The 26,391-nt window shown below is 32.2% G+C and overlaps 2 protein-coding genes across 2 annotated transcripts; both read right to left on the bottom strand.

Annotated features, from left to right (window-relative positions):
• Positions 1-1,375: 1,375 nt before the first annotated feature.
• On the bottom strand, positions 1,376-24,607 carry LOC123658017. The gene is made up of 22 exons (XM_045593497.1): positions 24,595-24,607; positions 24,041-24,203; positions 22,957-23,162; positions 22,149-22,354; positions 19,250-19,307; positions 19,066-19,176; positions 18,217-18,279; positions 17,958-18,135; positions 17,677-17,879; positions 17,206-17,405; positions 16,746-16,896; positions 13,026-13,230; positions 12,467-12,672; positions 11,314-11,516; positions 9,118-9,184; positions 7,788-7,832; positions 5,723-5,894; positions 4,786-4,994; positions 3,633-3,826; positions 2,520-2,577; positions 2,296-2,340; positions 1,376-1,564 (listed from the first exon to the last, which is right to left on the bottom strand). The coding sequence occupies exons 1-22, from the start codon at positions 24,605-24,607 to the stop codon at positions 1,485-1,487; spliced, it is 3,036 nt and encodes a 1,011-aa protein (XP_045449453.1). The 3' UTR covers positions 1,376-1,484.
• LOC123657698 lies at positions 16,683-18,024 on the bottom strand. Its single transcript, XM_045593218.1, has 3 exons — positions 17,958-18,024; positions 17,206-17,405; positions 16,683-16,896 (listed from the first exon to the last, which is right to left on the bottom strand). The coding sequence occupies exons 1-3, from the start codon at positions 17,986-17,988 to the stop codon at positions 16,723-16,725; spliced, it is 405 nt and encodes a 134-aa protein (XP_045449174.1). The 5' UTR covers positions 17,989-18,024; the 3' UTR covers positions 16,683-16,722.
• Positions 24,608-26,391: the final 1,784 nt, after the last annotated feature.

The following is a 26,391-nucleotide window of genomic DNA, read 5'->3' on the forward strand; positions in this document are numbered from 1 at the left end:
TCAGGCCTGCCGTCACCAATCCGCCTGCCCAGCGTGGTGACAATGGACAAAAACCTCTATGAGTTTGCGTCAAAAATTTCGGCCCTCAGTTCCAGTTCCGGTTCAGTTCCACCGAGTTACGGAGGCTACCAATCAAAATTACACCTGGCTACGTATAATGGACGCACGCTACGGTTGGACCATCACCTTACCGAACTTGAAGTAGAACTGAGTCACATTAAGTGGAGCATACTGAGGTTTTCTGAAATCCGAAGAGAGGGTAAGGGCACGATTTTTTGTTCTAATTCCGTGAAGGGCTTTCCCAAGGTGGCGTCGGTTTTCTGGTCCACGAGACTCTCGCTAACAACGTTATGGAAGTCAACAGTGCGTCGACCCGGGTAGCCTACCTTGTACTTAAACTCACTGACAGGTACTCCCTGAAAGTGATACAGGTATATGCGCCGACCTCGGTACACTCTGACGATGTAGTCGAAGTTTTTAGTGTACACAACAAAAATACATAGTAGTAGTAAGCGTACAAAAACGGTCTTATAGCTAGAAGACCGATCAATATTCGGCGAGCGGAGCGGATGTTTGAATGTGTACAAAACAAAATCAGATGTGGAATAAGTCTATTCTTGTACTCTCCCCATCGTGCCTTGAAGATTACAATAAGCTGTCGATACAGGTTGTTATCAGATACACCTGATAGCGATCATATAGGTATAACAATACCTAGGTTTAATTCGCAGTTAATGCTGACGCCGCTATTTTAATTCCTTTTATATATCCAATTTTACATGCGGTCTAGTTAGTTGCCGTTTACCGTTTACCATCCAGCGCGTCACTAGCTTTTAATTACACAGAAAAGGAAAGTGAAAAAAGTTTTTGGGGACAGTTACTGTTAGTGTTTTGGAAGATATAATAAGCTAAATCAGTATTCAAACAACTTTTAAAAAAAAGACTACCGGGAGATGCCGCGTAACAGATCGTTACTCATAGCAGGTACTATATGCACAAACTAACGATTCTTCGATCCTTCTCCTACATGGAGAATAATAAGTTAACGTCTAGCAGTAAGTAGGATATGACAGGCTGAATTATATTTTATATTCTTATCTATTTATTTTAGACTAGACTTAGACTTTAAAAGTGGGTTATTATTTAATTTTCATATAATCGTCTTGGACTGATTTCAAATAAGGTATAATATTACTCTTTCATAACCTTTTTTTTTAAAGTACATACTCTGGAGCAATAAGTAAATGACAGACAAATATGACCGTTGGTCGATACTACTCAAACAATACAAATTACTAAGAGGAGGTATAGGTAACCGGTGGTTTTGATGAACATTGTACTTGAATGTAAAAGGAGTTTGAAATTAAAGACATAAAAGTTATTAATCTATATTGTTTCATTTTCTGTCAATATGATATGATATTTCTTTAGAAATAAGTTTTTGAATATTAATTTAAAAATATATATACATAATAATTTTAATGTTATCTATAGTCGCATGTCTGCCCATCAGCTGTGTGCTCCTTGATCCAATCAAGGTAACGGGCAACTTTTGTGTAAACTCCTGAAAAAAAATCGTTAGTGATAATATAAAATATAAATATTTTTGTTACTGACTTTACTTTGTAATTACATATACCTTCATGCTGTAACTGTAAGTACTAAATTTTTACTGAAGTATAAAATTACTTGTATTACAGACATATACCTAAAACTTTTCTAGATAGATATTATTGAAATAAAAACTTCTTTATGCACGCTTGACTTAGGGAGTAAGCTAGAATTTACCAGCATGACGAGAGCGTAACAAAAAGTGTGATAGGGCGAGGAGAACGGAGCAAGAGAGAGAGATTCGAGCACATTTTTTTCTCTTTTTCTCTCATAGCCAGTGACGTCCCGAATACTTTCGTTTTACTTCAGTCGTGTGGGCCTAAGCATACTTATTTTTTAAGTACCCATTTTTTTATTAGCAACTATGTACATTTGCTGGTGACCATCGCGATAGCCCGTTCTAACATTTAATATTATCTCTACCTTATATTATAGCGAGATAGATCATAGCTTATGCTATTTCTAAGCAACGTATCTCTCTAATTATTAAAAACAGTTCAATATATTATATTAGTCATTAAACACCAATTCTCACCTTTTTATAAGCACAGTTAAAGAAATATAAATAAAATGCTCTGAAAAATTTGATTATAATTTTTTAATTTATCTAACTACTTAAGAAACTGTCTAGACCAGTGTCTGAAGCTTAATTTTACATTAAATGAAGATTTAAGTTGAGCTTACCTGGATATCTTGGATCAGCACAACCTATTCCCCAAGAGACAATACCTAAATAAATAAAGAAACATATTAAATTTAAAATATCTATTATATTAAACACAAACTAAATAATTAATAGAAAGATAGATATGGTAATATTTGCAAATAATGTTGATAAAAAGCTACTGAATGTGCAAGAGTAAGGCTGGCCTTATTTGTTTTGACACATTTGTTATTTAATTATTTACCTGCTAGAACGTATCTTCCAACACCTTCAAAAACTAGTAGAGGTCCTCCACTGTCACCCTATATTTTATAACAAAATAGGTAATATGTGTATTTCATTCAGCAAAATAATAATTATTAAAAATAAATTAAATCATGAACATAATAATATATTAATTTAATGTTCCTTAAGCTATCTACGCTTACGCTTCAGCCTGTAATATCCCACTACTGGACCTAGGCCTCTTTCCCCATGTAGGAGAAGGATCAGAGCTTAATCCACCAATTAATAATAATAATAAACATAATTTATCAGAATTCGAAATATATTCTTTAAGTGGGCATTTAAGGCTTACCTAATAAATACCTACTAATTGTGTATTAAAAATATTAAATACTTATAGATTGTGGTATATCTTTCCATACAACAATGTCTTATTAACTAATTACCATCTGTTGCTTGTTCGTTTAACTATCATACCTAAAATTGACTCTGTTAAGAATTCTTTGAAAGTTCAACTCGCTATATCCTTGCGGTAATACTGCGTAAACTTTATAATATAATGTGTAATGCAGAAAATTCATAAATTTTACGAAAATTTACGAGAAGTCAAGTCAGTAAATTTTATGGGTAAACCAGCTGACCCCGCAAACGTTGTTTTGCCATAGGTATATCTTATTAACTCCCTCAATCCCCTCCGTTATAACTTAGGAGGATGAAAAATAGACGTTGTTCAATTCTCAGACCTACCCAATATGCACACAAAATTTCATGAGAATCGGTCAAGCCGTTTTGGAGGAGTTTAACAACTAACAACACAAAAACAACACCGCGACACGAGAATTTTATATATTAGATTAAAATGAACAACGACTTGATAAGTTTGTTTCCGATTAAAAAAAATACAATTTACATTGTAAAGTAATAAATGAGAACATCATCACCGTAGCCGAAGATTACTACTTATTTAACGCATTATTATGGATAACTCACAAAGAAGTCATCAGAGCCTTCGGATATAAAAATAATTATCAAAATGACTACAATAAAAAGTTGTGGGGTAACACACATCAAAAATATACAGTCAAACTGAGTACCTCTTTCTTTTTTGAAGTCGATTCAAAATATTAAGTACCTGGCAACCATCCTTTCCTTGGCTGAAAGCGCACATCATCGTCGGTTCTATATGTCTTGCTAGTTTAGAATTCATACATTCCTCATCACTCAGTATACGAAGACTTGCTTTCATTAGTGCATCCGATGAAGGTCCATTTATTGCGAGTCGCCCCCATCCGACTATCGTCCCAACTCTACCACCGAAATTTTGTCCTAAAATTTATAACATTTATATTTCGAAACGAAATTGATTCAGTGCAATATATTTTAATTTTCTAGAGGTGATTTAGTCAGTAAAATGTCTTTATTATTAAGTATTCTCTTTTTACGTTTTTAAATTATTATGGTATTATGTTGTGCATGTTATATATATATACCTACGCATGATTTATTTACCCTTACATACGTTACGCATGGTCAACAAAACTGAGCTCAACATAAATTTTGTTAATTCTAAAGTAAAAACAAGTTGCGACAATTAACGCGACGAAATAATGCGCAACCAGTTGAAAAACAAAGGTCCAAATTAATTTGAAATAGCAGACTTAATTTATCTGTAAATGGTAATATTCAAATTACTATATGTATAAGAAATCAGAAAACAAGAACTAGTTTTCAACTGGATCCGTGTGACATTGTCGCAACCAAAAACATTCAACGACAGCTTTCAACGCAGTCGGTATTTAATGTAAGCTTAGGTATATTTCTATAATATGTCTAAGTTATTTTTAAGGACAGGATATGATGTATTTAAAAAAAACGATCTATTTACAAAAAGAAATGATGCTACAAAATTCAAGAGGCTAATACAAAATTAATGACCTCACTAATAAACTTTAATACAAGACATATTTATAGCGCATTTGCATTCAGCCTGTAACATCCCACTATTGGGCATAGGCCTCTATCTCCATATAGGAGAAGAATTGGGGCTTAATTCACCATGTTACTCCACTGCGGATTGGCGGATAATATTATTTATTATATGTATAGATAAACAATATGATTTATAGCGTTACACATAAATATAACTCCAATTTCTTTCTATATTAATATCAGGTAAGCTATTAATACTAAAGTTAGACAATATATTATTATATAATTATAGTAAACTAATAAATGTAAAGTAACTATTAGTAATAACTAGTATAACTATTGTTACAAAAACTTACCACTCTCTGGTAAGCAAATAGTTCGTACAATACTACTAAATGCCACAGGCCTGTCAAGAGTAGCGATTGCTATATCGTTCTCATCTCGAACGGCTGTTGATTTGAAATTTTCGTGAATCGTTACTTTTGATAAATATCTTTCTTCGACATTAGTTCGTTCACTCAAACTATCTAAACCGATTAGTGCCACCATTGCATCCTTGTCATCCCTAAAAATAAATGGATATAATACTATATTGTTATTCAGTTATTTTATGTGATATTATTATAAAATCTCAGAAATGAAACATTTAAATAATAAATAAGAACCCATGTCAGGGAACAAGCTTTAGAGCGGTAACCACTGCAGCGAAAGCTGAACCAAATAAACGGCGCAAATATTCGTCACTAATTCCAAATTATATATTTATGCCGTTCGCAGTCAAATACTTAGATCTTTCAGTAGCAGTCCTAAATTTTTTTTATAAAATACTCCTCGTTTTATTATATAGTAGAGGCACTAGTGACAAGAGGGCTGGTGCATTTTTTCACCCAGAGAAACAGTATAGTGAATCAACGGGGAAATGCTACCAGCGTTTTTTGCACTATGCGATGCGGACGTGATAACCCTATGGAAAAAATCTCATAAAACATGGACAAATCAAATCAAATTCTCATACCGAGTTATGAGAGCATAAGAGATTTCGTAGACTGCATTTGTCTATGTTTTATGAGATTTTTTCCACAGGGAAATAATTCAAATATTTAGTTCTTAAGTGGTCAATTGTAAATATGTATAATATTGTAAAATTTCGAAATCAATTTTATAAATATTTAATGCCGAGTTATAGAGGTCTTTATCAGAGAACGGTAAACATCTGTAGGGCTATGCCCTGTACAAGTGTTCGTTATAAGTGTAAAAAATGTTTCTAACAGGAACTTTCTTATAAATAATTACCATTTAAAGCAATGACCAGCGCTGAGAACGTGCCTATCTGTAACCAAAGCTCCTCCGCAGTGTAGGCGCCCCTCCTTCACAAAGGAGATCGTCCAAGGAAATGAGTGGGGCTCAGCTCTTCGACCGCCAACTATCCTCATTGATGAGATCTCATCAGAGGGCCTGCCACACTCTAAGGATGTTTACAAGGCAAGTAAATGTATTTTACGTTTGTTTTAAACGACACTTATCCGTAACTATTTCTAATTAACAAGTATTTTAAAACGGTTATATTGAAACCGTACGTTTAAATAAAGTTTTTTATACTCTCCAAATTTCGAGTTGGATATTTTCTACTTTGCCCTACCTTGCTTAATATTTATTTATTTACACTTTCGCATACCAATAAGAAATTGTAGTTAAAATTAAACATTAGGAAAATTTCAAGTTGCATCAGTTGCAATCATTTTGTAATAGGCGGCGGTAAGATATATAATATATGCTTGTTGTATTGTTGTTATAATATATGCTTGTTGTATTGTTGTTATAATATAAGCTTGTTCCCTGATCCACATTATTAACTTCAATTAATACGTTTCATTCTGTATCTGCTATAAATTGCTAAAATGTCATTTGATTAAAGAAGCCTTTTTTCACGTTCTTAAAAAAAGATTTTGTAATGATTGTTTATATTTATTTTCTGATAAAACTTTTGATGAAAAAATTTTACTATTAAGTATAATAGGCGACGATATTATAGGGTAAACTAAATATTAAGATCCTCGGTAAATATTCGAATTAGATTTTTTTTTAATCAATACTTACTATTTATTGTTTTACTATTGTTTAGAAAACGTAAAGTATGTTATAATAATCGATATAAAATATAATCGCAATTTATTTAAAAAAAGCCGTACAATAAAACAACACATTTTCAAGCTTTAAAATGCGTCTTAGAAATAAAAGTAATAATATCCTCAGATAATCAAAAAATTGAACTAACCTTATCTATAATCAGAAAATTTTAAAGTTCAATTGTAATATTAAATGTAATAAAATCCTATTTTTCTGTAATAGTATCAATATACAAATTTTAATTAGGTATTGAATTTTATTAAAAACATTAACTTAATAATGATCTTCTTTATTTGATTACAAAATATATAATAATACTTACGACATGCATCGTCGCTCCTAACCGTCACCGTCTGTAAAAATCTGTTCCTTTCAGTATGTTGTGATTTATATACTTGATTAATATTTTGATTTAATTAATACAAACCTCAACACAAATAGTAATAAGAAATATTAAATGCCACATTGTTACACTTTGTCACCACGACGCTTCAAGACTCCTGCTTGTGAACAGTATCGGTCACTTATTTATGTTTTCTGCACTTTAAATCAAAGAAATTATTCACGCCAACGTAAAGGAAGTATAACTTATGAGACGATTTAAGGCTTGTACTGGACAATAAAAATCTTCCATCGTTAGTATTCTCAATCATTATGAGGTTCATTAATCAGAAATCATGTAGAGATCAAATCAATAGTTGTCATATTTGTTTCGTAAGAAATTAATTTTTTGTCCATGACATAGAAAGTAATAATTATGTTGCTTAAATGAAAATTTATTTACAATTTTATATACCTACTTAACAATTTCATGTAAGAAATCAATTTATTTTACGTCACAGTAATATCATAACAATTCTCTTATCGCTTAATGGTTACGATACCATATCAATAAAAATATATTGAAAAAATGTTTTAATAAAAGTAACTGAACAATACAACAAAATTATTGACACTTTAAACGGTTTCTGATTCAAAATTAAAACAAAATGTTGACTTTGCAAAGTAAAAAATAAAGTCAAGTAAAATTTTAATAAAATTACAAAATCTTATTTAAAACTTCAACAATTTATTCAATGTTAAGCGCAGTACATTCCGTCTTTCGTTTGTTGTTTTATCCAAGAAATGTATTTTGATACGATTGTGTAAACACCTGTAAAAATGATATATCTCAGAAAAAAGTAATTCAATAAAGTCAAGCCAATAAGTAATTATTAAAGTACAATGATACCTGGATAATCAGGCTTAGCGCAATCTATGCCCCAAGAAACAATTCCTGTAAAGTAAACTCATACAATTGAATATAGTTGCAACAGCTACAGTAAATATTTGGTAATTATTAAGTAAAAAGCGAAATAAATTTAATACTTTGTTTGACTGCAGATATGACTAATGTGATATAAAAAAATGAAATTGCTGATGATGACGATATTCATATTATAAAAATAATAAAAAACTCGCAGCTGTCTGTACGGAATTTTATTAAAATCATTTTCGAAGTCTAATACTTCAAAAACAATAATTTTTGGAGTGAAATTTCTTTAGGCGCATGAGGGTCAAATTTTAACGGATGAAACGGCAACGTTTTATCAGACATTTTTATCAGACTTAAAAATTAGTTTGCCAAAGAAGTTTCACTTCTGACATGTGTACTTTGTGCGCACGCACTTTTTTTCGAAATTCGGTATGTATGTCAGTGAGATTGTGCACGCTAAATATAGGAAAATATTTTATTAAAATTCATCCCCTAAGGGAAGGAAGAAGGAAGTAATAGGTGTTGAAAATTTGTATGGAAGTCTGGTATTTTAGATCTTCGAGACCTGAAACTTTGTTTTTGGAACATTTTTTACGGTATTAGAAGTAGCGTTTTGTAACTTTTAATTAAACAACGCATGCGTTAACTTCATTAAGGTGAAATAGTTCCGTGATACGCGTACAATTAACCGTGTGGAATTAAGTAATGAAAATTAATTTACACTCTCGTTTTATTACGATAGTTGTTAGTTTGTTGACATTGATAGTTACAATAAATCACTTAACGGAAAAATTCGATTCGAGATAGTAGCTTATTCTTAACTGATTTTATCAAAACATTTGTGAGATCTAGCATTTTTTTTGTTTGTTCCTTAGTAATGTGCAACAAAGTATGTTATTATAAACTTCTTTTTCATTTTTAAACTACATAATAGGCTAAAAAACCTACGATCCACCGCCGTCGTCCATAAGCGTTCATATGCGTTTAAAGGCGTCATTAGGCTACAATAAGCAGATACCGTAGCCTATGGACGCCCACAATGCTAGAAACTTTGCAAATGCGTTACCCTACCCCCGAGTTACCTCACCATAGTCACAAAAGACTGAGAGCAGTATTATTTAGCTGTGACCTTCTTCTGTTAAGTTGAAGTACTTCACCAGCCGAGCTGCTCCAAATTTTTAATAAAATAGTTCCTGCTGTGGTGTTACTTCAGAAATTGGAGAATTTGAACGAACCAAAAACTTTAGAATTATTTTTAAGATGATGAGATAAATTTAAAAATTGGTGACAATGAAAACTTACGTACCAACTTGGTACCATTTCTTGTTATTACTTCTGAGATGAGTGGAAAACAGTGGTCCACCACTATCACCCTAGGAAATAAAGATAAATTAATTATAAAATAGCTGTACCATATACAAGACATACATACTTTGCACGACAATTTAATAACGCTTTTTAATACGTAAAACCGTAAAACATACACGATAATCTTGAAATTATACAAAGTAATAATTATTACTTGCAATTATTGTTGGAGACTGGAGGAATTCTGACAGATCAAACAAAGCTCACGTTTACTTTTATGCTTTAATAAGGGTTTGAGGGACGCTTATAACCTATATTAAGTTACACACTAAGTTGGCAATGCACAAGTTTGAGGGTACATTGATGCTCGTGTGAGAAATTGTAATAAAATTATATGTCAGTGTGTGCTTAAAATACAAAAGAAAAAATAGTATAATTCTAAAAATTAGCACGGTACAAGAAATAACGCAAGTATAACAGTATGATGTAACTAGTACAAGGACTAGTCAAAATCAAATCTAACCGAACAATAATGCGATAAAAATCAATCAATCTCAACCCAAATCAACTTAAAACAAAATTAGTATATTCACTATAATTATCTTAACAATAAATTTTATCATCATTCATCATTGGCCTTAGTCCGTCTATTGCAGACGATTTAGACAGTGTCAGACAGACACTGTGTCGCCTAGGACACTCTTCAGGAAAACGCAGAGTTGCCTAAGCTCTGCGCCACCCTCTCGACCTCACTGGCTAGGCCCACAGAAACGACGAGTCGATACCTGTGGAACCAGTTCGGCTGCAGGAGTCTTTCGCATTTTAGAGCTATGCCACGAATGCTTGACGGAGACCCCATTCCGGGTTTCAAATGAAGTTTTCCTTCTCCAGGACCATGATGATTTCGAGCCAGGTTTTTCCCTCGGTCGCCTTTTACAACCCCCATGGTAAGCAAGTGGGTGGTGCTATTCTACTCGGCCGACACCACACGGCAGAATAAATATTATATTGACTAAATTAATCACGTTTTAAGTCATTTTTTTTTAATAACGAGTTAGTTCTATGATAGAAATTTAAAATATTCCGATCAAGTTTTTTAATAACCATGGCTTCATATGCTTATTAACGTGACATTTATTATATATAACATTAGTTTTGTAAAGGAATTTTCTAACATAATTTTAATATACTGTAAATCATCCAGACAATTTAACTGCATATGAACCAATTACAAACTATTTATTACAATAGCACTGTTTTATGTATGGATAAAAAGACACAAATAAACAGTAATAACATACTTTACATCACAAATCATTAGAAATTATCTATTATACAAATTATTTTAAATTTATTATAAATTGATTATATAATTCTTTTAGAATTACATGAACTTATTTTTTTTTTCATTCCCATACATACTCGTAAGTATATTCTGTTCGATTATGTTTCGTATCGTTTTTCCTACGTAAAAGATTAAATATAATATGTGTATGAGTTGAGTCTTGTCTAGTCAGAAACGTCGATTTGCCATTATATGTTGTTAACTCCCTTAGCCCCCCCCCCCCCCCCCCATAACTTGGGGGTATGAAAAATAGACGTTGACAGGTTCTCAGACCCACCCGATATGCACACAAAATTGCATAAAAATCGATCCAGCCGTTTTAGAGGAGTATAATAACTAACATTGTGACACGAGAATTTTATATATGACTAGCTGACTCGGCAAACGCTGTCTTGCCCGCTAAACGCTATTTAAATATAGGGGTAGAAGGGTGAAAATTTAGGGTTGTATGTATTTTTCAACGCCAAATCATAATAAAATAAAAAATAAATAATTTATCTAAAAATTTAAAAAAATTAGGGGTGGACTACCCTTAACATTTGGGGTGATATAGATGTTGTTCGATTCTCAGACCTATCTAATATGCACACAAAATTTCATGAGAATCGGTCAAGAATTGGTCAAGCCGTTTTGAAGGAGTTTAACTACAAACACCGCGACACGAGAATTTTATATATTAGATATAGAAATATACCTATATTAAATAGATTTTTTTACCATAGGAACCAAAAAATACATCGAAATGTAATAAAATCTTAATAGATGTGTCTGGTATCATAAAACAAAAACTTTAGGTAAGTACTGTTAAAAACGACACAATTGCTTTTCTTGAGTAAATACACCGTTTACCTGACATGCATCCTTTCCAAGACTGTAAGCGCACATCATTGAATCAGAGACGAGATTAGTTCTGTATATAGAGGATCTCATACAAACATCGCTAGGTACCAATTTCACTTTGGTTTCTAGCAGGTATCTTGACGAAGTGAGAGCACCTTGCCTTGTTTTACCCCATCCTGCGACTGTTAGTGGCACGTCGCTGAAGTTCATATCTAAAAAATGGATCTTTGCTGATATTTCCGCTATATCAAGAAAGTAATATTTAAGAAAAGGCCGAATTGTTCGGTAAGATTATTACAAAGCAATCATGTAAGTACAAACGTTAAGACGAGTGGAATTGGCAGATGGAATTTGTCATCATCATTACAGCCTATACAGTCCACTGCTGGACATAGGCCTCCACAAGTTTACGCCAAAATAACGTGAACTTATGTGTTTTGCCCATAGTCACCACGCTGGGCAGGCGGGTTGGTGACCGCAGTACTGGCTTTGTCGCACCGAAGACGCTGCTGCCCGTCTTCGGCCTGTGTATTGCAAAGCCAGCAGTTGGATGGTTATCCCGCCATCGGTCGGCTTCTTAAGTTCCAAGGTGGTTGTGGAACCTTGTTATCCCTTAGTCGCCTCTTACGACACCCACGGGAAGAGAGGGGGTGGCTAAATTCTTTAGTGCCGTAGCCACACAGCAGATGGAATTTGTATTATACTGTAATTAGAAAACGTTATATTTATATACCTGTTTCTTTTTCTTATTATATATGTATGGTTCCTATATACCATCTGTAATAATATTATATAGAGCTAAGATTTTATTTTTTGTTTATTTCTAAACTAAGAAATTGGTATGATCTAGAAATTCTTTTACCAGTAGAATGCCATTTTATCAGTGATTCTGAATAACCTACATGTTTTAATAGAACAGTATAAATTTTGTAGTCCAAGCGGGTAAAACCCGCAGCGAAAAGGTAGTCTTAAACATGCATAATATGATGGGTATATATCAAAATCTAAAAGATTTGCTGCGTTATTTTCGGACTAACGAAAAAATTAATAAATCTTAAGATGCATCAGTGCATCATAGATATAACCGTGTTTAAGATATTCGCGATAATATAAATACTAAGAAAGTAAAAAAAAATTATCTGTTTTGCTTTTGATATTTCACCTTCACTTGGTAAGCAAATGGGTCGAACTTTATCAGAAAACTTGATTTTCTTTCCCAGAGTCAGCACAGCAATGTCATTGACATCTCGAACGGCATTAGAGGTGAAGCTGGGATGTTTAACACCATTCGTAGCATACAATATCGGATGAGAGGAACCAAGGCGGTCGTGCATCCCGATGTGTACTGAGAGATCTCGATAGTGAACGCTAGGGGTAAACAAAGTTGTTTTCATTATCGTTAATTCTATAACACAGGAAATACGACTGTTTTTGAACTTTTTTTATTTAAAAGGTTATAATTTAAGGTAATAACTGTAAAAATACACTGTAACAATAAACAAAGTTCATTAAAACTACCTCGTTTTTATAATCATGAAGTGATCAGGTTCGTCGCGTAAAAGTCACATAATATTCGAATTATCATGAAAAAGGCAGCGAAAACTGAGAATAAAAATATTATAAAAAAGACCTTTTAAAGATTAAGCCCTTCTGTCAAAAGTTCGAATGATTCCACGTGTCTTGCAACTAAATTAAATATATTTACAAAATCCTTAATTTACCCAAAAGTAATGCAATGCCCGGCTGTTAGTATATGCTGGTCGGTTATGATAGCTCCTCCGCAATGTAGCTTGGATCCCAGCATGAGAGCCACCAGCCATGGGTACTGATGGGGCTGAACTGTCGTCCCACCGACAATGCGGCGATTCTTTCCAGCGATACCACATTCTAAGTAAAGAAAAAAGTAGAAAATAAAAAATTTATACTCTACTCAAGAAGAACTCTCTCTACTCTGAAGAGGCTTACACAAAATCATATTAATTGTACTGTTTTTATAACCGAAATAAAAATAGCACCTAACGTTTCATTTTATGTTGTTATAAAGGTATACATTTCATTACATTTTAAAATATCAATTACAAAACACACTTTCTCACCGCAAGAATGATTAAATTTGCTCGCATAAACCTAAAGAATACAAAACAAATCGATAATATTTGCCATAATTTCATTAGAAACGCATAAGTTTGTGAAATGAGTTTTTTGACTTACAATTTCAATCATCAAACAAAACAAAATACTTATTCGTCTCATTTTATAGGTTTTCGTATTATCTCGTTCCTGCGTAAGAGGAAAAACATGGCGATCAAAGTCGTCGGATCGATTTCTTAAGCAATAAAAGAAATATTTGAGAATTTTTAATTAAAACTGAAGTGGATATCGAATATTCACTTGTGCGTTTAAATTAATCTTGTAAATTTTATGCTTGTTGCAGTGCAATATATTTAATGCGTCTTCGAATTAATACAAAAAGTAAAATATAACCACTTCAAATTTCAATACAATTATATTTACCTACTACATTATTACTACACACTACATTTATTAGTCACAATCTGGTTAAATTTTGCTTATAAATTTTATTTAATTTTTAATAAGTTAGTTAAAACTTAGATTAGACTTAGATTGACGCTAAGTTTAAATTATTATTATTATTACATGGAATTGGAAAAAATTAAAACAAAATTAAAATATAATTTAAATGGTAACTAATATACTTTAACATATTACTTAATGATTCGTACATTATTTATCGTATCACGTATCATGATCGTTTGTGTACGATCGTGAGGTACTGTGGTACCTTCTAATCCTATTGAGTAATAGTACACCTATATTAGCATTAATTATAATAATATAATCAGCATATTTAATTAAGATGTGCGTAATCTATTTTTATCGTTATCAACAGCATTGACATAAGACAAAATATAAAAGACAATGTATTAAGATTGTCCTAATTTGCATACAATTACTACGGGTTCAAGTTTACGTTATTCAATATTCTAATAAAACAATACGATTAAGACATATGTTTCCACTTAGCAAAACTAGAAACGTTTAAAAGGACATGAAATTTTTTTTATCCATAGTGTCATCCGAACAGTCGTACCGATCTATCAGAATGAGTCCTAAAAATTTTGAGAACGCAAAATGTGACGAAAATCCAACTACAGAAACAGTTGGTAAACTCGAAAAATACATAGTTACCAAGAGAATCGGAACAGATTACTCCTATAAGCACACAATAGTATGGAAAAATGCTATTGGATTTTTTATCTTACATGTCCTAGCATTATGGGGTCTATGGATTTTTGTCACAGGAGGCATCAGTTTTAAAACATATATATGGAGTAAGTCTACTATACAACTCCTTTTAGTATTATTTAAGACGTAAATATAAATATATGAAAACATTTGTTTTGCAATTGAATTTTTGCTTCCAGCTATAACGGTGCTGTTTTTCAGCACGGAGGGAGTAACAATAGGAGCTCATAGACTATTTGCTCATAAGTCGTTTAAGGCAACGCCATTGTTAAAAGCCTTTCTTATAATTTGTCAGACCATTACTGGACAGGTATGTGCTATAAAGTTATTATTTATTTCATTTCACTTGTCGACATTGTTAACTGTTACCCCTTATAAATGGAAAACACACATTCTTCTTCCTCTTAAAACATTCTTCACTCTCAACCTTTGTGTTTTCTAGAATTCTGTGTTCACTTGGTGCCGGGATCATCGCCTACACCATCGCTATTCTGACACTGATGGTGATCCTCACAACTCAAAACGAGGATTTTTCTTCTGCCACATGGGCTGGTTAATATCCAAAAAACATCCATATGTTATCGATTTAGGACGCAGGATCGACATGAGTGACTTACAAGCAGATTGGATGGTTATGTTCCAAAAAAAGTACGTTAACTAAGTTACTCTTTACTTTTTTCCTTTAGTACAAGAATAAAACAGCAACTAAGACTATGTTGTTACCGTCCCCAACTGTGAAGGGCCTTCGACTAATAAACTTGGACCTCTGACATGGAGCCTCTAACATTCCTGTAACTTTATGATAAAATTTAAATAATTAATTCTTTAAAATTTTTATGAGATCATATATTTAAAGACATAAATATTATTTCATATTTTAAATTGATTTTCAATTTCAAGTAATAGGAACTTATATTTGAAACGAGATTATAATTCATCCGTGGACAATTTTTTTAGATATCATCATAGCTCCTACGTTCGATTTTTATAATAACAGTTTTATATGGTTTGAAATATTTATTTTGTTAATGATGTATGTCTGACTTTGTTCTGTTTCAGATATTACTATTACTTATACTTTTTGTTTGCAATCCTTATTCCTGTTGCTGTGCCATGTTATTATTTTGGAGAATCATTCAAGAACGCTTTCTTAGTTTGTTATATATTGCGCTATGTATTCCAACTTAATGGAGCTTGGCTAGTTAATAGCGCGGCTCATCTTTATGGAACAAGACCATATGACAAGTAAGCGAAAAATATTTGCTTATTTATATATTTATTTAGTTCTGCTCATGTATTCGAAAATACTAATTCCATCTTTATCTTTTTTCTTTTGTATTACGTAATTAAAACTTTGTTATCTTGCGTAACATAAAATGAATGTAATATATTTTACAGAAATATGCAACCAGTTGAATCCTGGTTCGTATCCTTCCTAACTCTTGGTGAAGGTTGGCACAACTACCACCATACCTTCCCTTGGGACTACAAAGCAGCTGAATTATCAATGCACTTTAATCCATCAGCAAGTTTCATCAGAATGTTTGAGAAGCTAGGATTGGCTTATGACTTAAAAAGTGCATCACCTGAGATGGTAATTAATTATAAGAATTTCTATATGAAGTTATGTGGAGACGTTATTCTTAGTATTAAATTTAAAAAGAAAATCAAATCAGATCAGTTATTCTTAAGCTTCGGACAGCAATACGATAGCCGTTTAATTTTTTTTCATAAAATTAATAGCTTCTTTCATTTAAGGTTTTGAGACGTATAAAGAAAAGTGGAGATGGAACCCATTACCAACTGGGTAATAAAAAAGACCAAAATTCAGTTACTGCCTTCGGTATATTGCACCCTCTAAATCCAACGTATAATATCGTATATGAAGCACCCGACGTAATATTGGAAGATAAAGGATTACCCTTGTTTCATGAAAACGATGTAATTGATGTTAGCCTGCATAAAAGAGACATTGCTAGTGGATAATATACCAACCTTATTGCATTTAACTTAATAATATTTGTATATTTCTAAAATCTCACTTATATTTAATGTTTAATAGTGATTTAATTTGCTATAAGTTTAGAAAATAATTATAATAGAATAAAATATTTTTTGAAACGAAAACGTTTTATTATTAATTAGAAAACTTCAAAAACATTGACAATCGTTACGGATATGCTCGTGAATCCACTGCATGTTGTCCACTGTTCTTATAAATAGTGGATACTTATCATCTTCGCACGATGCATTTGTAATGACACCAGCTATCCTGAATGGAGAGCTTGGTAACCAACGAGTCATAACAGGCCCTCCTACGTCATTCTTGAAAGAAAATATGTTGATTTATAATAAATAAAGCCAATTGAACCAACATGCTTAGTATTTCAATTTTTTTTTTAAATATAATTGATAAAAACTTTGTATAAAAATATCAAATGCTATTTTCTATACTATCATTGGATGGCTAATATCATTTTACTTTATTTATTAATGACTTAATGCAAAATACATTAATTTATACAGAAAATGGGCTTAATGCAAAATTTTTGAATAATAAGAATATAATAATAAATAGAATCTTTTGTTATATAAGTGCATATTTTTCTTATACTTCTTATTTTTATTACTTACCTCACACAAAATACCCTTGATACCTACAGGTCCAAGGCAACTTTTATCTGACAGTGTAACCATAAATGGATCGAGGAAAGTATTTCTATGACAAATGCGAGAAGGTAAAATTGGTAATGTAGTTAAACGAGTTAGACATGATGAAGATTTATTCCTTAGCCATGACACAATCCATGACAGTTGATCAATTTCGCCAAGCTCTGAAAGAGTAAAAAGTATAATTATTTCGTTTCATAATTAAATATTACCACACCAAAAACCGTTTTTCTTTATTTTAACCTAATTAATAATGTTTTAATTCGTCGATGTAAATTTGAATTCGTTTTTTTCTTTTGTTTGATAAAAACACGATTTTAAAACTTGAACATACATATAATATATTAATTTTATTTCAATGTCCTATTCAAAAAGTTTTTTTATCATAGTACATTCCTATCTTATTAGTTAAAAAATTCAAAAACATATACTTGCCATACACTGGCATGCAAATCGGAGAAATAAACTGGCTAAACTTTATTGGATTTCTTAATCTCAAAAGAGCTACATCGTTATTTCTCACGGTGGTAGAATATCCTGGATTTATCAAAACAGCTTCGACACTAGTATTTAGTGCGTGATTGCTTTTTTTACATAATTCAGAACCTAAAGTAACTATTATATCTGACGGTGGTTTCCTGCAAACCGATAATAAAAAATAATAATATATATAGAGACTAAGAATTTAGTCAAAATGGAGATCAGCAATTAAATACCGGTATACTGGATTAGCTGCAGTGATGACATGTCTATCCGATATTACAGTTCCTCTTATAGTTGCAGATCCAGTGTGAATCGTCGCTAACCACGGCATTTCATAAGAATTTTGTATCTCGTCATCCATTGATTGGCCATCTTTTAAATTACTGTCGTAACTTCTTGAAATGCCACATTCTGAAATTTTTATTGCAAAAGTAATATTGAAGTATTTATAATTTTATATTATTTTACTGTTAATTTCTACTAAATACTTACGACATAAACAAAGTCTTCGAAAGCCAGTGTAAAAACTTAACAAATTCGATATAGCACCAGCGGCTGAAACCTGTACTAAAGCATATTAACGCAAATACGTTTCTACAGTATTATTTCTAACCGACTTCAAAATGATTGTGTTGGCTCGCAAACGAAAAAAAAAAAACTTCAATTATATCGATAAGTAATACAACATAAGTAGACGAAAAAATGGTGAAGAAAATACGCATTATTAGATATAACTCGAAAACCGTTGTTAAATCTATCGAAATCTGACAAGTAGGTACTTTTCAAGTTGTATTATATCTCAGGTATACTGATTTTGATGATTCCATTTTTTGATTGAGATTTAAAACAATTATCCCACGTGACATTGACGAAATCGACAGTGCCCCCTGGCACAACTGAAAGCCATTAAGCCCAAGAATAACAATAATAATTTAAAACAACTTTTGAGTAATCTTTGATAACGTGTATTTACTTGACTATTTTTTCATTGTCGTTTGTCGATGTAATTGAAGTCGGCTATTTTTCGTTTGCGTAACGTGCGTTTTGTTGCGTACCACGTAAGTAAAATAGGAAAAAATTAACAAATTAAAAATTAACATTATAAGTATATTAAGTACTACCACTTTTACAAAAACTTTCTAACGATGGATTGTATTTGATGTGGATATATATACCCAAAAGTACAGAAAAACAACGAAATTAATTATACGGGCTCTTTAATTTAGAACCAAGATAACTTAAATGTTAATGACGTTATAGCAATATTACATCATTATGTGGGGATAATACGGGTATTTTATACCGAAATAATTTAAAACGTTAAAATAATTTAGTCTGAGCAGAAACAGCCGTGTCGTGAGTTAGTCTTGATCCAATCCAAGTATTTTGTGACTCTTGTGTAAACACCAGGATATCCTTGTCTACCACATCCGATACCCCATGAGACAACACCTGCAAAATTAGAAATTAAAAAATATACATATTCTGTAACTTTCGCTTCTCGTTTTAACCTTATCGATCTTACCTAATAGTTCATAGCGCTTGTCTATTCTTTCTGCAGATAATGGTCCACCACTATCACCCTAAAACATACATATTTATTATTGTTAATTTTTTGAATTTATATTAAGCTCGATCTCTATAATACATAATTATAACGTTTCATTCTAAATTTAACGTTAAATTAAGGTTAATCTCTGTCAAAATACTTATGTAAATAAGCTAAAAATGTAGTTTTGCCCAAAGAGCAACACGGAGGGGAGTAGCCATGTACAGGCGTTCCCCTCTGTCAAGGTATAAGGCCAAATGGCCATATGCAAACAATAAAACTAGTTGCAGCCGCACTGATCACTAGACTAAATCTAGTTGCGCGATTGAATCAACGTCCTTCAAAAAATGCCAAATTGTTCTGTTTTTTGCTTAAAAAAAAGATCTGCCACGTCAAATTTACTAAAACATGGCGTTACCTTTCATACGTAAGTATTTTTTAATCACATTATTACTTGTATACTACTTTTAAACCTTTTTTAAACTTAAAAATTACAAATATTATCGGTCGTGTTGACTCGATTTGTTTACCAACATAGGCCGCTCGCCCTCATAAAATATGCGGATCGGTCGAGCGACTGATCGGAGTCTATTTTCGAGAAGTCACTGTCGCCAAGCGATAGTGTTGTTACCGGTTTGTTTGTAGATAGTTATCGATAAAAACGGCAAAGGCAAAAGAGGTGACAGACATTTTTGAGATCTTGATTTATTTATAATATAATATTGCTAGCTTTTTTTTAATAAACATAGTTATATAATAAAATTGCATTAAATTAAATATAATACGCGTATTACGAGTATTATTACATTTTACTAGAATTACTTAATGTGAACTTCGACCATAATGTTATATAAAAATTTGGCAGGTTTTCTGAATATCCAAATTTAAGGGATACATGGAAAAAAATTGTAATAACAGACAGACCTGGACGCCCACAAAAAATAGTGTAATTTGTTCAGATCATATCAATACCACTAACTTTCAAGTGTTGTCGAACACTAGAAGGATTAGTCGAGGGCACCAAACCAACACTAACGCCACACTGTTTTTGTCCCGTAAGTTTTTTTTTTTGTCTCATGTACAAGGTAATCAAGATATGGTTCACCTTTGTCATAGTAGTGAAACGAAACTTAGATTTGTCAAATGTGAAAATTAGCAATGTTAAATCCATCCTTTCAGAGTCATCGACAAATCATTCAATCTAGCAGATGACAGGCTATCATCTTATGATGCCATTAGTGCTACGCTCCCTATTCCTGATTCGTTGACATCACAGTGTACATCATCAACTCTTCAAAATGTGGGTTAATTTTAAATCGTTTATTGTAGACTGGCAGTGTTTGGCACAACAACGTTGCACCAAACGTATTGTGACATAATTATAATAGTTAGACATATGCTGTCGCGACACTTTTTAACCGACTTCCAAAAAGGGAGGAGGGTCTCAATTCGAGTGTATTTTTTATGTATGTTACTTCAGAACTTTTGACTGGGTGGACCAATTTTGATAATTTTTAATTTAATAGAAAGCTGATGTTTATCATGTGGTTGCGCTTAAATTTCATCGAGATCTGATAACATATTTTTGAGTAACCTTTGATAACGCGTATATATTACATATATTGTATTACTTGTCGATGTAATTGAAGTCAGTTTTTTTTTTCGTTTGCGAGCAAATACAATTATAGTAGATAATGATGTATTCTACAAAGTCTTACTACATTTTGTATTTCTATTATCATTAGTTTTTGCAACGCACGCAATGTAAGGAATTTTTTAGGATATTTTTTTATCCCTTGGGTTACATTATTGGAGTTTTAGTAAAGATCCCTAATATTTTTAAAAATATAGTATAACCTATGTCGCTCAAGGATAGTGTAGCTTCTCAACGATGAAATAATTTTTTGAATCGGTCCAATAGTTTCGGAGCCTATTCAATGCTAACAAACAAACAATCAAATCTTTACTATTTATAATCGTTTATTTTACATGAAGATGTTTGATTTGTAGTATATAATAAATTAAGTCTATTATTATAATAATATCTTACCTTTGTATCACTTTAAAAACATTATTTCCCTAACCGAGTAGTTGAATTTATCGATAATGCATATCGACAGTTGTTACAACCACGGCTGTTAGCAACTTTTCAGTGTAGTTGCGGCGTGTCATTATACTGTAATGACATAGAATGTATCTATGTGTGTGTGAAAAATGTAAGTGTGATTTTAATTTAGTATGTGTGAGTTTCGTAGTGACAGACGATTATTTTTGTGTGGGAATTAGATAAAGTATGCATGTGTGTAATTTCCCCCCGCAAAAAATGACAGAAAGTTTTGTATCGGTAACAAACGCAATGGCCACTCCCCTCCGTGTTGCTCTATGAGTTTTGCCATTTAATATTATTATAAATATTTTTTTTTTTTTTTTAATATTAGATTGATACATATATGTATTTATATAAATTTTTTGGATCTATTTATAAGTCTTAAATTTTTACGTTTTGTGTTGTATTTAGTTTGAACTAATACATAATTAAAAATTTTAAATTAAAGAAAACCAAAAAATAATGAAAATAAAGAACCCTTTTTAAAAAAATTCAATTGACTACAGACTTTGAGAATTAACAAAAGAGTATAATATACTTGTGTGTATGTCAAATACATGGTAGTGTGTGTAATGTTCTTGTTTTTTTTTATTGATTTAATATATTTTTATGCACAATAAAAAATAATATTATCATTCTGCACTCATTCTCTATATAAACTAAAAGGTTACGAAATTTCATACTCCTCCGTCCGCGTAATTTTCGAAATAAGTGGTACAAACTTATTGTTTCACGTTATAATTATTAGACTTAAAAACAATATCGTACCTGACAAGTATCTCTTTTTCCTTCGTTAGGGTATCCAGCGCAAAGCATAGCGTCAGCTATCATAGTAGATTCATATTTAGTATTTCTACATTCTTCATTACTAAGAACTGGTAGTTCAACTTCTAATAAGTTGCAGGAATGATTTTTCTGCTCTCCAACAGCGCCCCAACCAGCCGCAATAGCTTTGACTCCAACATAGGTATTGTCTGAAAGTATACTAATATATAAATTATCATTTATCTCTTTTACAGTAAACTTGTTTTTCTTGATGAGACAGTTTGGTTTTTTATACCTTATAATTTCTCATAATCTATATAATATTACTACTATACTACTTATTATTAAGTGACGTAATCAAAATCGTGTATGTAAAACGCGGGCGAAACCACGAGGGAAAACCTACCTTATAATTTTCGATTAAAGTATAATTCGAAATATAAAGTACTATTACTCTTGGTAAATTTAAATCTACAATCTTAATATATATAAATCTCGTGTCACAATGTTTGTCCGCGATGAACTCTTAAAGTACTTAACCGATTTTAATCAAATTTGCACACCGTGTGCAGTTTGATCCAACTTGAAAGATAGGGTATATTTTGTTTTGATATATGTAATTATTATATTTAAGAAAAAAAATAAGGCGATACGAAGTTTGCCAGGTCAGCTAGTTCTCCTGTAAATTTGTGTCCATTTGTATATTCGTCAAATTTGATGTTGGAGTTAACTAAGGACACTATTATTTACAAAACAAAGTCACTATCACTTTACTCTGAAAATAAAGTCAATAATTCCAAAAATAATATACCATCATTCCGTGGAAGACAGACAGGTTTTATTTCATCGGATATTTTGACTTCTTCATTCAGTTTTAGTACAGCTATATCATCTCTAAAGGTCAAGTATGAGAAATTGTGGGCTACCACGTCCACTACAAAGCGAGTTTCAGGTCTGTGGGTCTTGTTGCAACGATTATGTTCGCCCAGCGTTACTTTTATCATGAACCACATTAATCTAGAAACAAAAAAAATGACGCTGACGATTTATATACACTTATGTACTGGTATTCATTATTACCAAAACCTAAAAAAATATAATGGACATTAATATTTTTAATCATTCTACTCGTATTCTTTTAAAACGAAACGATTAACTCGTCTATAATATTCGGCTGTAACAAACAAAAATTGTTAAAAATAAACATTTTTTTTAATTTTTAACCGACTTCAAAAAAGGAGGAGGTTACTCAATTCGATCGGAGAGAGATCGAAGGAGATATCCCAGGTATAGAACCATGATAAGGAAACCAGGATCTGATAATGGAATCCCAGAGAAATCGAGGGGAACCCTCGAAAATCGTAGTGACTACTACGATTACGTGCGTTTGTTAATATTCTATCTAAGATGTCCAAGTTATTAATTTAAAAAAAGAGAGAAATTTATGTTAACTAAAAATATCTGTATGCTATGTGGTTACGTCATAAAGAATATAGCCACCCTCTCTCTTTCCGTGGAAGTCGTAAGAGGCGACTAAGGGATAACACAGGTCCACTACTGCCTTGAAACTTAAAAGCCGACCGATGGCGGGATAACCATCTAACTGCGCTGGGTTTAAAATACGGAAGACGGACAGCAGCGTCTTCGGTGCGACAAAGCCAGCCCTGCGGTCACCAACCCGCCTGCCCAGCGTGGTGACATGGGCAAAACACATGAGTTCACTCCATTTTTGGCGCGAACTTGTGAAGGCCTATGTCCAGCAGTGGACTATATTAGGCTGAAGTGATGATGATGATGATGGTGAAAAGTATCTTTAGGAGAGAGTACTTCAGCAACAGTTAAATATACATTCTCAGCTCCTTTAGCAATATAAAGTTGAAAATATTTTAAATTACCCTTTAACACAGTGAGCTGCAGTCAAGACATATCGATCGTTGATGAGCATGCCACCACAGTAGAACTTGTTAAAGTAAGTAAGCCTGACCACCCAAGGGAACTCATTCACGGCCGTTTCTACTCCGCTTAGGATGCGGGACTTTTCGTTTCGTTCCCCGCAACCTGTTGAAGCAGTTATATGAATTGAAGAAATGAAACATGTTAAATAATATCTTAAAAGTAATCTTATAAGAGTAGATGTATCAACTAGACTAGTAACTATTAGAAACTAGACGTTTCTTCTCGTCGTTTAACGTCTAACGTCGTTAGAAACATCTCGTTTCTAATGGTAAGTTTGGTAGTTAAACTTAAAAATATTTCGGTTAAAATCAAAAGCTTGCTTTCTTCGAGTGGGCTTTAATAATTTCGATTCGTTATTTTACAAATTATAATTACGAGTATACTAGCGTATGTTAATTTATTCTGGTTAATGTGAAGCATGGAGATTAAATTCAAAACTGACAAAAAACTTCCTACTTTATAAGCGATGTATTGTTAACAAAAATATTCTCACATAATGGTTTCATAATCGTGTTCATTTAAGCATTATATTAGGAAAAAGAGGACCTAGAAACGAGCCCATGGAACACCAATTTTTCCTCAGATCCAAAACATTTTACTCCGTTTACGTGTACATATTTAATGGGACAACTATTATCATGTGTTATATAGATATTTATGTCCAATTTCAATTATTTTACAAATAACATTCAAGACTACAAATACAGAAGATAAATATAAATAAGATACTTACGACAGCTACATCGGTTGTTTACGTTAAAATCATCGTCAACAAATACATCAGGTATCTCAGCAAGGGTCACATTTTCTTTTATGTCATCGATATTTTCCTCACCTCGAACCTTTGTAATTTATATAGCAAAGCGTAAATTTTCTTACTAGTGTAGTATGTATGCAATAAAATGTGGCGCTCAAGAGAAAACTGCTAATTTTATTGTTCTGGCTAAACTTTTTACCGAATTGACCTTTATTACCTATGCCTTCGTTGTTATTGTTGCTTCATTTGTTACAAAAAAAATGAATATCTCTAAGATAATTTTCGCAGAATATTTAAATGTTCGCTCTGATGCAGTGATGCTAGTAGTCGCCTAAAACGTCGAAGATTTGCGTGTTCAATTCCCGCTCGGGATGTATCGGTTCCGGCTGTTATCATAAGTACCTGATAGCGATCGTTACTCATAGTAGGAAACATATCCGCCAACCCGCAGTGGAGCAGCGTGGTGGATTAAGCTCCAATCCTTCTCCTACATGGGGAAAGAGGCCCATGCCCAGCAGTGAGATATTACAGGCTGAAGCTTTATAATACGAAATTATTGACGTATGAATTTCATTTGATTAAATTCATGCGAAAGTTTAAGGACTCCTCTTTAACATCCTTTCACTGAATCTACAAAACTAATAACAATAATAATAATGTACTCTTTGTTATACATCATCTCATAAACCAGTTTTTCCAGGCAACTTTGCGATGGAAAGTGATAAATAATAAAGTTGAATGGACAAAATCAGCACAGTAACCTTCCAGTCCTGGATAAAACCTTATCTAAATGTTGAAGAAGATAAAAACATAAAAATACTTAACAATATAAATATAATCTTTGAACATAAACATAATATTCAAAAAGAAACCTTTAACTTACAAATGTCCCGCTGCTCGCAAATAAAATAATCACAACACCGATCCACATACTTAAAGAACGTGACATAAAAACTAACAAGAGAGAGTTAACTTGTCCGTTTTACTTGCCAATATTTTTATATCATAAATTTTCACAAAGGTAACTATGACAAAGTCTCACTAAGTCGAAAGGCGAGTTTATCCTAAGAAGTTGCAACGAGAATAGGCACGAGTACGTTGCTCCCGCGACATCACTATGTGGTTTAGCCTTCTTCTATTATTAGTGCGAATACTAGCTCCGAGACTTGAAGTTGTTTATATCGTTACACAATGTAAACAAATCAGTGATGTATTCAAACAAATTTTATATTGTTTTTAGTTAAGTTATAACATTAAGAGATCGTCCCTTAATCACATGATGTTTTTAGCTTTTTAGGCCTCAACTACCACCTGTTGTTGATACGTCGTGAGGTTTTAGAATACCATACCTATAAAAAAACCACGTGTGGTTTTTTTTTTGTATATTAAAATTTTCAGAAGTATCATATGAGCTGTAATCTCATACATTTTTAAATAATGGTACAAACTTTCAAAGAGACATCAACGTTGTCAACTGTTTGTTGGTGGTTTTTTTTTTGGTTTAGAAATCGCGCAATCAGTGAAAAATAAATA

The sequence above is a fragment of the Melitaea cinxia genome, chromosome 11 (genome assembly GCF_905220565.1).
Source record: "Melitaea cinxia chromosome 11, ilMelCinx1.1, whole genome shotgun sequence".
NCBI lineage: Eukaryota > Metazoa > Arthropoda > Insecta > Lepidoptera > Nymphalidae > Melitaea > Melitaea cinxia.